At 39.0% G+C, this 12,137-nt stretch overlaps 3 protein-coding genes across 6 annotated transcripts in view; 1 reads left to right on the forward strand and 2 right to left on the reverse strand.

Annotated features, from left to right (window-relative positions):
• Window positions 1-1,329: 1,329 nt before the first annotated feature.
• Window positions 1,330-2,647, forward strand: bbip1 (BBSome interacting protein 1). The gene is made up of 3 exons (XM_049720521.2): window positions 1,330-1,376; window positions 1,815-1,878; window positions 2,181-2,647. The coding sequence occupies exons 1-3, from the start codon at window positions 1,362-1,364 to the stop codon at window positions 2,336-2,338; spliced, it is 237 nt and encodes a 78-aa protein (XP_049576478.1). The 5' UTR covers window positions 1,330-1,361; the 3' UTR covers window positions 2,339-2,647.
• Window positions 2,648-2,713: 66 nt separating this feature from the next.
• pdcd4b (programmed cell death 4b) lies at window positions 2,714-10,039 on the reverse strand. 2 transcript variants are annotated; one of them, XM_049720519.1, is made up of 12 exons: window positions 9,923-10,039; window positions 9,426-9,521; window positions 8,338-8,655; window positions 7,161-7,255; window positions 6,294-6,407; window positions 5,996-6,217; window positions 4,390-4,487; window positions 3,804-3,918; window positions 3,591-3,698; window positions 3,412-3,522; window positions 3,203-3,338; window positions 2,714-3,120 (listed from the first exon to the last, which is right to left on the reverse strand). In XM_049720519.1, the coding sequence occupies exons 2-12, from the start codon at window positions 9,466-9,468 to the stop codon at window positions 3,050-3,052; spliced, it is 1,431 nt and encodes a 476-aa protein (XP_049576476.1). In that variant the 5' UTR covers window positions 9,469-9,521; window positions 9,923-10,039; the 3' UTR covers window positions 2,714-3,049. The 2 variants fall into 2 exon arrangements, with proteins under 2 accessions (XP_049576476.1, XP_049576477.1); XM_049720520.2 differs by having other exon boundaries at window positions 3,199-3,338.
• A 601-nt stretch (window positions 10,040-10,640) lies between these two features.
• Window positions 10,641-12,137, reverse strand: part of rbm20 (RNA binding motif protein 20) — a 29,701-nt gene continuing 28,204 nt past the window's right edge. For all 3 annotated transcript variants that reach the window (XM_049719718.1, XM_049719719.2, XM_049719717.1), the window contains exon 14: window positions 10,641-11,458. In XM_049719718.1, the coding sequence (XP_049575675.1) occupies window positions 11,396-11,458 (63 nt within the window). In that variant the 3' untranslated portion in view covers window positions 10,641-11,395. The remainder of the gene's footprint in view (window positions 11,459-12,137) is intronic.

Consider the following 12,137-nt stretch of genomic DNA (forward strand, 5'->3'; position numbering starts at 1 on the left):
CATGTCCACTGTGCATGAAGTCTCCGTAGTCTATAGAATATAATTAAAACAAAAAAATATTTGTTAATCAGATTTATTGTAGGTAATCTCGCTTTAGATTGCGCAATATCCCTCAAAAGAAGCAGAACTAGCACAAAGGCAGCATCACTGTTTGTTGGTAAAATTACTCTACGATTAATGGTTGTATTTCGCTTCACTTCTCCAATGCTTGCAAAAATGTTTATTATGCATCCCAATTATCCATACTTATAGTGTAAATATGGGTCACGAACCTCACCGAAAGTTACTGAAAGTTTCACCCCATTTGTAATCATTTCCACACTGCTATTCACTTTCTTTTGTAATAGACCTTTTCAGTTTTGCCCAGGATGTGGCATCCATTTCCCGTTGTCAAAAGTGGGCAAGCGCAATAAACCTTTTGGGATACAGCATATGTAGTGGTGCAACCACAAGCTTTTATCACTGTTTGCAGTTCTAGACAGTGCTAATCACTCGCTTTTCATCACCTAGTGTTAGAAAAACATTGTTAATTTGTACAGATTTTATGGATCCAATGTATTTTTCTCTGTTGCCACAAATTTTCAACACATCAGTGATTTGACACTACAAAAGTATCTTACTTGAATATTTTGTAAAGGTGAAGAAAAGTAGGTAAAATGGCATTCTGCAACTATACAGATACAGAGCTATTACAAATAGGCACTGGTTAACATTGACTATGGAGCTTGAAGAGTATTGTTGCCTCATCACATATGCGACCTTTGACCATGAATGGCACAGCTATCTCAAATGACCTGAATGTTATCGCTAGTGACTAGCGGCTAGTCTTTGAAATATAGCTAAATATGATCTGCACACTTAATGAAAATGAAAAACACACATACGCACACATACAAGTTTCAGTTGAGTGAAGTTTGAGAACCACAACTTGTCAATCTTTTAATACACACATATAATTCCCTGAATTGCACAATAATGTGGAGAATTTACAAGGCAAACAATAACAAGAATAAAAAACATGATTTTTTTTTTACTTGTCTCAGCACATTAGTTAAAACATAACTATCAAAGAGACGCAAACTCTCAAGTTACCCTTAATAAAACGGTTTATTATCACACAATCAACAAGAAAAACACATTCGATGCATCTAATCTTCCCTATTAAATAGAAAATAAGGGCAAAGGTCGGCGAGAGCTTTGTTTGTATTCATCTAAATGTCGCCTGTAGATGTCAGTAGAACACTCGTATGGTGGAAAAGGCGAGGAAGAAAATGACGTAATCTGGTGGTAACGTTGTCTTGACAACCGACCGAGTGAAGGTGAGTAGTCCAAGATCCTAGTGTATTATTAGGAAGTAATTGATGCAGCAGAGTAAGGTTTGTTTTTATAAAATGCAGCCCAAAGCCTAAATTGTGAGCGGGTTCCTCAAAACCATCCGTGTTATACAATGAAGCAGTTTTAATGCAGATAGTCTAGCTACATGCTATTGGTAGCGTCAGATCAGCTAGCTCAATGTTGTTTACAAGTTACAACGCACGTTACCGTAAAATATTTTTTTTTAGCCGCGTTTAATATTTAACAAATGCACTTTGCAGGGCAGTGTCCATCGCATGCATAAAATAGGCGCAGTGCAAACATCAAACCGGTCCAAAGACAATAATGCCCACTTAAGTGACGGTTGTTTCGTGAAAACGATTGTATCGTGCCTACAAAAGTCATATAAAAAGTCATATTTTGTCCTTTATGGCCTTTACTCGATTGACAAAAAAGTGCAATAAAACAGATGTAATAAAATGTTTACTACACATCAATAGGTTAATCAAGAAGACACAATGCCAGAGGTCAAGTCGGTGTTCAGAGAAGTTCTGCCGAAGCAAGGTTTGTATCTTCAAGATCGACAAAAACACATTTGGTTCACACTAACAGAACTGATAATTGCATGTAATTTTTTTATTTTATTTTTTGCATGAACTACCATCGTCACTGTAAGAAAATAAGTTCGTTTGATATAGAACAGGGATGTTTACTCATGAAATTATTATGGACAAGCGTCAAACTCAATGTACTGCTGGTCGTTTGGGATTAAAGCAAAACTATGAGACACTATGTTTAGTTGGGAAGTATAATTAGCAGTAAAAATTATAGTTCATGTTGCTGCTGACTTTTTTTCGTCATCGCAGGGCAACTATCTATGGAAGATGTCCCTACCATGGTTCTTTGTAAACCCAAACTCCTCCCACTCAAGTCGGTCACACTTGAGAAGCTGGAGAAGATGCAGATGGAGGCTCAAGAGGCTGTCAAACAACAAGAACTTGCAATGAAGGAGCAGTCGCAATAGAGACTATGAATGAAATAGGGATCCAACTTGTTGGATACACAAACCAGCCAGCAATGAAATACATTTATATTGCTTTATTGACCAGTGGGTGGATTGGAGGGATGATATCAAATGAAATATTCATTATTTACACCTATGTCTTGTGTTTTTTGATAACCTGAGTTTATCTTCAGCTGTCAATTGTTATGTAGATAATAATAATTCTAAAAAGTCTTATTCTTTATAGTAGTTTTAATGAACAATCTGGAAGAAACACTTGGTAAATCAATTGTACCAGTATGTGATATAAAAATAAACACTCTAAGACCACCTCTTGGAACCTGAACTGACCTTCAGTGATAAAAAGAAAATGAGTCACACAGCATAGAAAAAGCAGCTAGTAAAGGGGGCAGAAGTATTGCATATAATATTCTCCCCTTTATTTTCCATACACTGTTTTATAAAGCTCTTGACACAAAGCAGTCGCGTGTACAAACAAATTGCCTCCTAGAGCACACAAAATGTGCGGCAGTAAACTCCGTCGAATACTGTACATCATAATATGGAATGACTGACACAGAGGTGTGGCACTTTCAAGGTTAGCTTATGTTATCGTTTATGTTGAAACACGAGAGGAAACCATCTAAAGAACTTCAGTTTCAAAAGTGTGGTTTTTTTTTTTTTTTTTGCTCCTAGTTTGGAAAAATATGCAAGTAAAAAAGTATTGGAGCTTTAAAACCACTTCTTAGCTTTCAGTTTTGATGACACCCCCGTCTCCCTCGCTGACAAATCTCTTGCGGCCCCTGACAGGCGAAATGAAATGACATAGGTCACAAATTTGTATATTTTAATAATGTTGCCAAGAAGGTGTGAGCACTTACCTACAGGGACAAAGGTCTCGTAACTTTACATCAATGATTCCCATGTTAAAGCTCTTTTCAACAAACTGCTCAAGGATGAAGTACGCACGGGGAACATCTATGTTAATTTCAGCTATATCCATATAAACTCTTTCATAGCCCTAAGGAAGAAAAACAACAATACTGAGCGCATGGATGTGCAATACAAATGTTAAACAGCTGGTGGCATCTTACCCTTCTCATTTGGTCCACAGTGATAATGGAGGACACAGAGAGTAACTTAAGAAGCTGCAGAAGCATTTTGAATGTCTTCTCTCCCTTGGACTCCAATACCATTACTAGAGCCTTCAAGAAATAAGTTAGAAAACTGAGCCAGCTCTGTTGGTAGCTGACTGCATAGCAGACTGACTTACCTCATAGACAAACTCGTGATGAAAATGAGGAACCTCTAAATCTTTCAGACATCTCTCAGCCTCCTTGCTGTCTCCAGATAGGATGTATTCCTTTAGCAGGAGGTTCATCTGATATAATAATTTTAAAAAAATGTTTTACAGTGGACTTAGAGACATTAAATGTCAACAGCGAATGGATAAAATTGATGATGCGACAATATTAAGGACTCTTACCTCTTTGACAAGCTGTGTGACAGGTCTCTGGCCCCCACCTATGCCCCATTGGTTGTCGATGCGAACGCCACCCTTACTCATCTTCAAAAGCACAGCCGCCCGGTCGAGGGCCGCCCTGCAAGATGATGATTTATGCCAGTCACAACATTAGGTACACTTCGAACACAACAGCTCGACCCCCCAACGGAGGAAACAATGGCATGTGACTCACATAGCTCCGCTGGCCTCGTATTCAATCTGTACAATATGTTGAACCATACAGACTATGGGGAAAACATGTACTGCTGTCTACGCCTGCCTAAAAATGTCCATTTTTCAGCCTAGAAAAACTCCTACTTTGAACTTGGGAAACTCGTTAAACTACTTTCTGAAAAAAAGAACAACTTTCCTAAATTTGTTACTTTTCATTCATTGTTGAGCAATATCTGAAGTTGTATATTGCAAAAAAGTGTTGACATCCATGCTCTTAATAAAACACGTGGTCGAGTCATAATCTAAATAATACTCTTGAGTACAATTTTTTTTTTTTTTAAAGTTTCCCTGCCCATGACTAAACATGTATCCTACATTCAATCACATAAAATACCTTGTGTATTCACAACCAACTCTGCCTTTGTAGCTCTCAATGTAGCTCTTTGACAAGATTTGGTCACCAACAGCTCGTGCAATGAACTGGCCCATGAGCTAGGAAACAAGAAAGAGAAAATTTGTCTTTAATATCACAATTTCTAGATGTATCAGTTATCCCCATGGATTTCCTTCATGTGCGAGAATGAAAACATGCGACTTGAGGGGCGGTGTTGGAATGAGCTGACGGCAAGACAACTTGAGGTTTTAGTCTTTTATGAAAATTTATTTTATGTTTAAATGTTGTATGGGGCTTCTAATTAATTACTTTTAATTATGTTCCATCCATCCGTCAATCTACTCGTCCGCCGGTCCATCTGGATTCCCATGATTTGAACGGGAGAAGCAATGTTGAAAGTGTATGGATGGATGGATGGATGGATGGATGGATGGATGGATGGATGGATGGATGGATGGATGGATGGATGGATGGATGGATGGATGGATGGATGGATGGATGGATGGATGGATGGATGGATGGATGGATGGATGGATGGATGGATGGATGGATGGATGGATGGATGGATGGATGGATGGATGGATGGATGGATGGATGGATGGATGGATGGATGGATGGATGGATGGATGGATGGATGGATGGATGGATGGATGGATGGATGGATGGATGGATGGATGGATGGATGGATGGATGGATGGATGGATGGATGGATGGATCCAGGGTGTAGCCTGCCTCCCGCGTCTCTCAGTATGCTGAGATAGGTTCGAGCTCATCCACAACACTAATCTACACTATCTAGAAAATGGACAGTGTCATATCATAAGACAGAAATAGTATATAATTGAAATATCGTCCACTTTGAACTAATGACAAAACTTTACCATAACACGCAACATATAGTGGTGTCACTGGCATGTGCGCGTAACTAATTACACGTGCTTGTTTACAGTTGTGTATGCGTAATTTTCGGTAATCGAAAGAGCTGGCTTTGTTGCCCTGGTATCCACAAAGCATGCACTCAGCACTCTGACTATTGTTCCTGTACAGACGAGTCAGTTCACTCTCAATTCGGTGCAGGCTTGACAGGCTGCCGCAAGAAGAACAAAAGGCAATGTGTGCGTGTGTGTGTGTAGATGTATGAGAATGAGAAAACTAGAGTGAGGGATACAGAGGGAGGTTTATACAGGCCCTATAAACACACACAGATCTGTGAGAAAGAACAAGCAAGACCAACTGAGACAGAGAGGGAGGGGTCATGGGGAGAGGGCTCCTAATAGGCCTTTCAGAACACTCTGCTGAGCTTGCATTTTTACTGCTCAGCCAGACAATGACCACAGATCTCATGTCTATGCTACACAAAAAGGACACGCGCACACACAAAAATATGCTTGAACAAAATATTTGAGATATAAAGTATAACTCAACAAGTTTAAACCCTCAGGAAGAATAAAGTGGAAACGAGAGTTGCATTGTCAAATACCACACAGTGTTGCAATTTGAATGCCTCAAAAGTCAAACAAAATGTTATCTGAAGGCTTAACGCCACTTTTTCTTTGGCTTTGTGTGATGTCATCACAAAATTAAGTTTAATGACAGAAACACTCACTTGCGGGGCTCCAGGTGTGTCCAGCACCAAATCTGGGAGCTCTCGTAAGAGTTTGTCAAAGGACTTCTCCATATCACTGCGGAATAAGACGGGTCCACAGAGATCAGCCAGCAGCTTGGAGGTCAGCTCCCGCTGGCTGGCCTTGGCCTCCAGTGCTAACGACACAGCCAGCGAGGGCACCTCACTTCTCATGGGCCCCAGGTTCAGATCTGCCAGCAGTTCCTACTTGAGGAGGGAGTTGTTGACGCTATTTGTAAGATCTTTATGCTTCTTCGTGGACTGCACTCCTCATGCTTACCGCAACTTCATTTGTGTCTCCGTGTTCAAAGTACTCCTGCACAATGGGGGTGACCGTCTTCTCAAAGTCCCTCTCGTCCAGCGGAGGGACCACAGTCTCATACACACAGTTTTCCTGGCCAAACATTCCAGATGTTCACAACAGAAATATCAATCGACCATTTTGACATTTGCTTTTATTGCGCTACTGTGCTTTGTAAATACGTGTTGGTTGCATAGTAAACCCCAGAATGGATTAGACTAGCATCAGCAAGAGAATATGTAAAGGAACATTAAATGGAAGCTTTAGAACTGTCTGGGATAAATGAAGCATCTGTGGATGCTAGCGCATTATTACCCACCAACTTATTCAGAGGGGCTTAAGCAAGACTTCAGTGCCCTTAAGACTGGCCTAATGACAACAATAGCTTTAGTAACTGTGTTTAGTTATCTGGTTGTAGTTTCTAGTTGTTTTTCATCACCGAAATATATCCATATTGATCAATGAAGATTTTTCAGAGCGTTAGATATGCACGTTATATATATTATTGGATTTTATTACTTTACTGTATTTTACAAAGAAAAAATGCAAAAATGTGTTTTGAAAGAGTAACAAATTAAAAGGCCAAATAATCATGGGAAACATAGAAAATCCCATGTTGGAGTCCAGAAAAAAAAAAAAAAAGATGAATCTTAGTTTTGGATCATGCATAACATAATTATTCAGCCAGCCTATTGAGCAATTTTTTCAGGTGGGCTACTTTACACATTACAACTCACACAATTAATTGGGATTTATTAATTACCAACTCATTTTGTGAATCAGAAAAAAGTACTTGAGCACAGAATATTCCTTATCCTCTGCGTAGATCAACTCAGCAGTCAGTACCTGAGCTTCGTCATAGTTTGGGTCTTTCTCGTCTACTTGCTCTGGTTCATACACTTCACCGGATCTGCCCCACACACCTTTGCCTCCAGCCCCACCTGCACACAAAGATTAAGTACAATGTTTGAATTCAAAGCCAATGGTGTGAACTTTAAAATAAAATATGTTCACAGTGGTTTGTGTCATTGTAAAGGAAGGTCAAAAGGATAAGCAGGAGAGGGGTAACAGTACATGAAGTGTCTACAATATGATATTTTAGTAGAAACCAAAACATGTTATAGGCGATAATGTCACGTAACAAACAACGTGACAAAACGAGCACTAATGCTGAGTTGAAACGGCACCCAAGATCAAGGGAGCTTTTCATGTACTTCAAATGAATAAGATTTGCTTCTTGTGACTGTGAGCCACTCAGGCTCAAGCATAAGACCAGTTTCAGACAAATCTCAGTGGCAAATCCCAGTGGCAACACCCCCCCCACACACACACACACACACACACACACACACACACACACACACTTCTTTGGTCAGCATTGCGTTCTGTTGTTAAGAACTTGTTCATGCAACAGCAGATTGCAGGCACTTTGCAAAGATGGCTGGCAAAGCAGCTTGTGTGCCAAGTTTTACTTAACATCTCACTATATTTAGTCCAGCTGGTTATGTGAACACATTTGGCTCAGTCAGTGGAGTGCGTGTGTGGCTTTCACGGTAAATCAAAGTACTAAGTGCAAGAAGGTCTGCTTAGATTCTGTGGAGAGAGAAATTGCCTTTTATTTCAACTACAAGACTAAACCCTCACTACGTGCATTGATATTTACTGTAAAATGTGTGTGAGAGAGAAAAGATCCCTGTAACATTGCATATGTCCTTCTGACCTCTTTTGCAAAACAATCAAAATTCCAGGATGAGGTGCAGCCCCAACAAGAAGAATGAGGGGAGTAAGAATGTAAAGTAGTGGTGGGTAACTCAAGTTTACTGATTCAGTGCTGAGATTTGTGATTCCCATTGATTTCATATTGTTGTAATGATCAGATTTTTAAAGCATCTTGTTTGTCCAAGACCTCACAATTTGTTTGCAAACTAACCAGGTTATGCCTACCAAACGTTTACAACCACAAACGTTTTCTGACATACCCAACAATTAGTGTCATCACTTATTATTTAACACATTGTCTTACCTTTCTTTGGCAGACCTCTGCCTTTGCCCAGTCTGGACTTCCTATCCAGCAGCTTACTTTTGGGGCTGGTGGGGGTCACCGCTGTTCCCCTGACCAGATCACCATTATCACTAAGGGAGTCCCCCCTGCCAGAATCCCTGGACGAGTTCTTCCTGAGCCTCCGCTTAGCTTTGGCCTTGAGACGCGCCTCGTGGATGCTGCTGCTCGACGACAACAACCAGTTGCCATTGACCTCGTTGCTGATGTTTTTGTTGGCAATAAGTGTGCCAGTGTTGTTTTCGTCTTCAGATTCAAAGGAGTCACTCACATTGTCAACCTCTGTCGGGAGAAAAAATAAATATTATTTAATTGAGACGCCACACAAGGCAAAACTAAAGAGTGCTAATTTGTGTCAACCCGTGGAGGCGCTGTTGATCTACTTGTATAGAATAACTGTTACATGACATCATCCTTTCTTTTTCTATATTGCTTATAATTAGAATTGCGGATAAGGTGGATCCGATCCAGTCAATTGCAGCCAACCAATGATTGACGCTCACATTCACATCAATATATAATTTAGAAGCTTCCGTTAACATGTTTGCACTAGTAGCGCATGCCGTGCAAGTTTGATTACTGGGCAGTAGCCCAATGCACCATTCACATACATACATACAAAATTATACCAATCATGACTTTTTTTGGAACTTGGGAAGAAGACAGACTACCCAAAGAAACCCTCAGCAAGCACAGAATATGTAAACTTGATCACTAGACTAAGACGCCTAACATGACATCAATCTTTTACTACTCCATTTGTCATGTTTTAGTGCGTAATGATTTAGATTACATCAAATGACATCATTCACTTTTCTGAGGAGTGACGTATGCGCTTATTTTCATGTTTCTTCAGTCAGCGAAATGGCTGCACTTTAAAAATTAAGTTCCCAAAATGTCAAATCCAGCATTATTGATACTCTACGTGCCAAAACGATTGATTAATTCTGAAAGAACGAAAAGAAAGACGACTTTCACGCACACAACCACTTTTCTCCATTCGAACACAGCTGATGATGCACTTAAAATGGCTCGGAATGGCCCACACTCACCGACGGGGTTCGAGTTGAGCCAGGCCTCGCAGTCAGCTGCCATATCCGACAACAGTGAATAGATGTTGCAACAGCAAAAAATGATTTTGTTAAAACCTGTAATATCCAAAAACAGAATGCAAAGGTTGGACGAAGAAATATGCCCAGACACGAACCAACGCAACAGAGGCCCACCCCCACGGTTGCCTTCATTCAAAGTCCCACTGTACTGTTGATAAACAATGGCTAGCAGTAGCATATAGCACGGCCACTCACTGACAGGCGAAAAATATAAACTCTATTAACGTGATAATGCGAATGCTATATGCAATTTACAATTTGCTGTCTGTTTAGCAGCTACGACGATTAAAAAGACAGACGTGTTACGGCAATAAAATTAACAAATAACGCGTCGGAATGCGCATACAACGTATCGTTTTTTTTAATCTCTAATAGTGCATTAAAATATACCATGTTTGCCAACACGTTATGGCATTTACATTTGGTCAATAACTCACAAATGAATCAGTGTTCGTCTGCAGTCTTCAAGCTCTGTGCTGACTTGGAACTACGTCGTTTTCAATTTGTCTACCCAGCAACTCCATCACGTCAGCGCTTTGTTTTGCTCTCTGATTGGCTGACAGAGGCGGGGTTTTAAAAACACCCCAGCCAATAGAAATGTGAGTTTTTATAATCTCAAATAACATGAACAAAAATATACATTTTATCCGTAAAAGTTTAGCTACAACACCAGAGTCCGTGTAAATTGAAAGTAAATACGTCTTGTAAATTTGACACACAGACAACCCTGGCAAATTTAAATTATTGAGAAAAAAAATCAATCCGTAAAAATAAGACTTCAAATTAATCAGTTGTAGTGTAGTAAGATGTGATACTGTGTAAATTGCTTTTTTTTTTATTTACAAATGAATGTTTTGATTTTCTGCTGAAGCAATCACTCTCCAATGGTCAATTCAGTTTTGTATCCTGTACCTCAAATGAGTTCTTACCCAATTTTGAACTATTCTGCCTCAACACTTGAGGGCACTGTTTTACAACAATACCATCCAAAGTCATGAGCGGGTTATGAATGTAATGTAGTCAGTCTCTCTCTGAATGAGACATGACACCATGCAGCAGCAGGTAAAGAATCCAAGCCTAAAAATCACTCAACAACCTGTTTGTACTTCAAGAAAGCTAATAAAGCAAGTAAAAAAACAAATAAACAAACACAAACCCCTCCAAAAAGTATTTATTCACATGAAAATTATATTTAAGAAAACAACATTAACATTCAGGATAAGGCTTCATATTGTGTAGAAAAGACATTTGGCTTTGAAAGCAACTGTTGTATTTGGAAGTTGAACTGGTCCAGTTTAATATACCATATTTAAAATGTTGAGGCATTGAATTAATCTAATAAAGCTGGGACTGAGGGATTGATGTTTATACACAGTAGAGATTGATTGCAAAGCCATTGCATCATTATTACACATGAAATTAATTTGACCTGAAAGACAACTGTCGTGCACACAAGACCAGAGTTCAAGAAAAGCTTTACGCCAGTTATCAATAAATTGCACACACTGAGTTAGAAACTCAACAAACAAAATTCACCTGAGCATCTGTCTCAGTTTTAACTGAGTAAAAACATTCATTGGCATTATTTAAGTCACAATGCAGTTGCAATAGTACAATCTATTATTGTTAGTTGGACATATCAAAGTCCAAACTGGAAATCACATTTTGAAAGCAAATCAATTCGTTAAACAATGTGTCAACATCCAAATTAAATAACACTTAGCTTTGCGTGTACAAAGAATAAAACTAATAAATAGTCTTGCTATACATTGGAGTATGTACAAAATTGAACACAATTATGAATAACATTTCCGATCATTATTCCATTATCCTAAAACAAGTGCAAGTATCCGTATTTTCTATGCCTCCGTGAATTCCACTTGTGCTGCTTGTGGTAAGAAGACGGGATGTCACTGTGTGCTTGAGAATTCAGCAAGGTCAAGGCTCTCATGTGCCAGCTGGGACAGGTATTTCTGCAGAAGCGGAAGGGAAACATCACCAAAAAAGTGATTCAAACAAGTTTACAGAGTAGCGTGTAAGTTAATCAGTTCTTTATTTATGTTTATATTTACAGTAATGCAACATTATTAAGCACAGTATGTGCATTATAATGTTTTAGTCAAATTGGTACAGATGCAGAACATCTGAAATATATTATTTTGATATACTGCACTTCTCATCCGGAACAGAAATAAGACAACAGCCCTGTTATGAAATATCATTTCAACTCATGGGTATTAAAGTCTGGAGAAATGTAAACCATTAAAAATGTATATACATAACATAGGGACCACATGCAGATTTGACAGACAGCACAAGTGTCAAGAACATTTTTCTACATGGAATGTCACACATTGAGTGCTCGGGAATCATTTCTCCCCTTACTTGCGTCAGCTGTGCTGCCAGCCAGCAGAGAAATGTGACACGGCTTTCTGCTGAATGTTCAATATTGTAACATACAACAGTTATGGATCAAGTGAACATGAAATACTTGTGTTTCTGTGTGCACTGGGTGTGTCTATACTAAATATTGAAGGTCACAGAGTTGCCTTAATAACTGTTTTAATGGTTTTAATTTTTTTTTCCTTTGGATGAAAGCACCTATAAATGATTAATTATCTATCGTTTATGATTTACAAATACAGTGAACAC

The sequence above is a fragment of the Syngnathus scovelli genome, chromosome 5 (assembly GCF_024217435.2).
Source record: "Syngnathus scovelli strain Florida chromosome 5, RoL_Ssco_1.2, whole genome shotgun sequence".
In the NCBI taxonomy this organism is placed as follows: domain Eukaryota; kingdom Metazoa; phylum Chordata; class Actinopteri; order Syngnathiformes; family Syngnathidae; genus Syngnathus; species Syngnathus scovelli.

Bases quoted from the DNA above. Each gene is read 5' to 3' on its own strand.
- bbip1 (XM_049720521.2), top strand. The intron at 1,879-2,180 runs GTTTGTATCTTC...TCGTCATCGCAG, and splicing joins AGAAGTTCTGCCGAAGCAAG to GGCAACTATCTATGGAAGAT.
- pdcd4b (XM_049720519.1), bottom strand. From the start codon at position 9,468: ATGGCAGCTGACTGCGAGGCCTGGCTCAACTCGAACCCCGTCG. The intron at 3,919-4,389 runs GTATTTTATGTG...ATCATCTTGCAG, and splicing joins GTTGGTTGTGAATACACAAG to GGCGGCCCTCGACCGGGCGG. The intron at 3,699-3,803 runs GTAAGAGTCCTT...TTATTATATCAG, and splicing joins TCACACAGCTTGTCAAAGAG to ATGAACCTCCTGCTAAAGGA.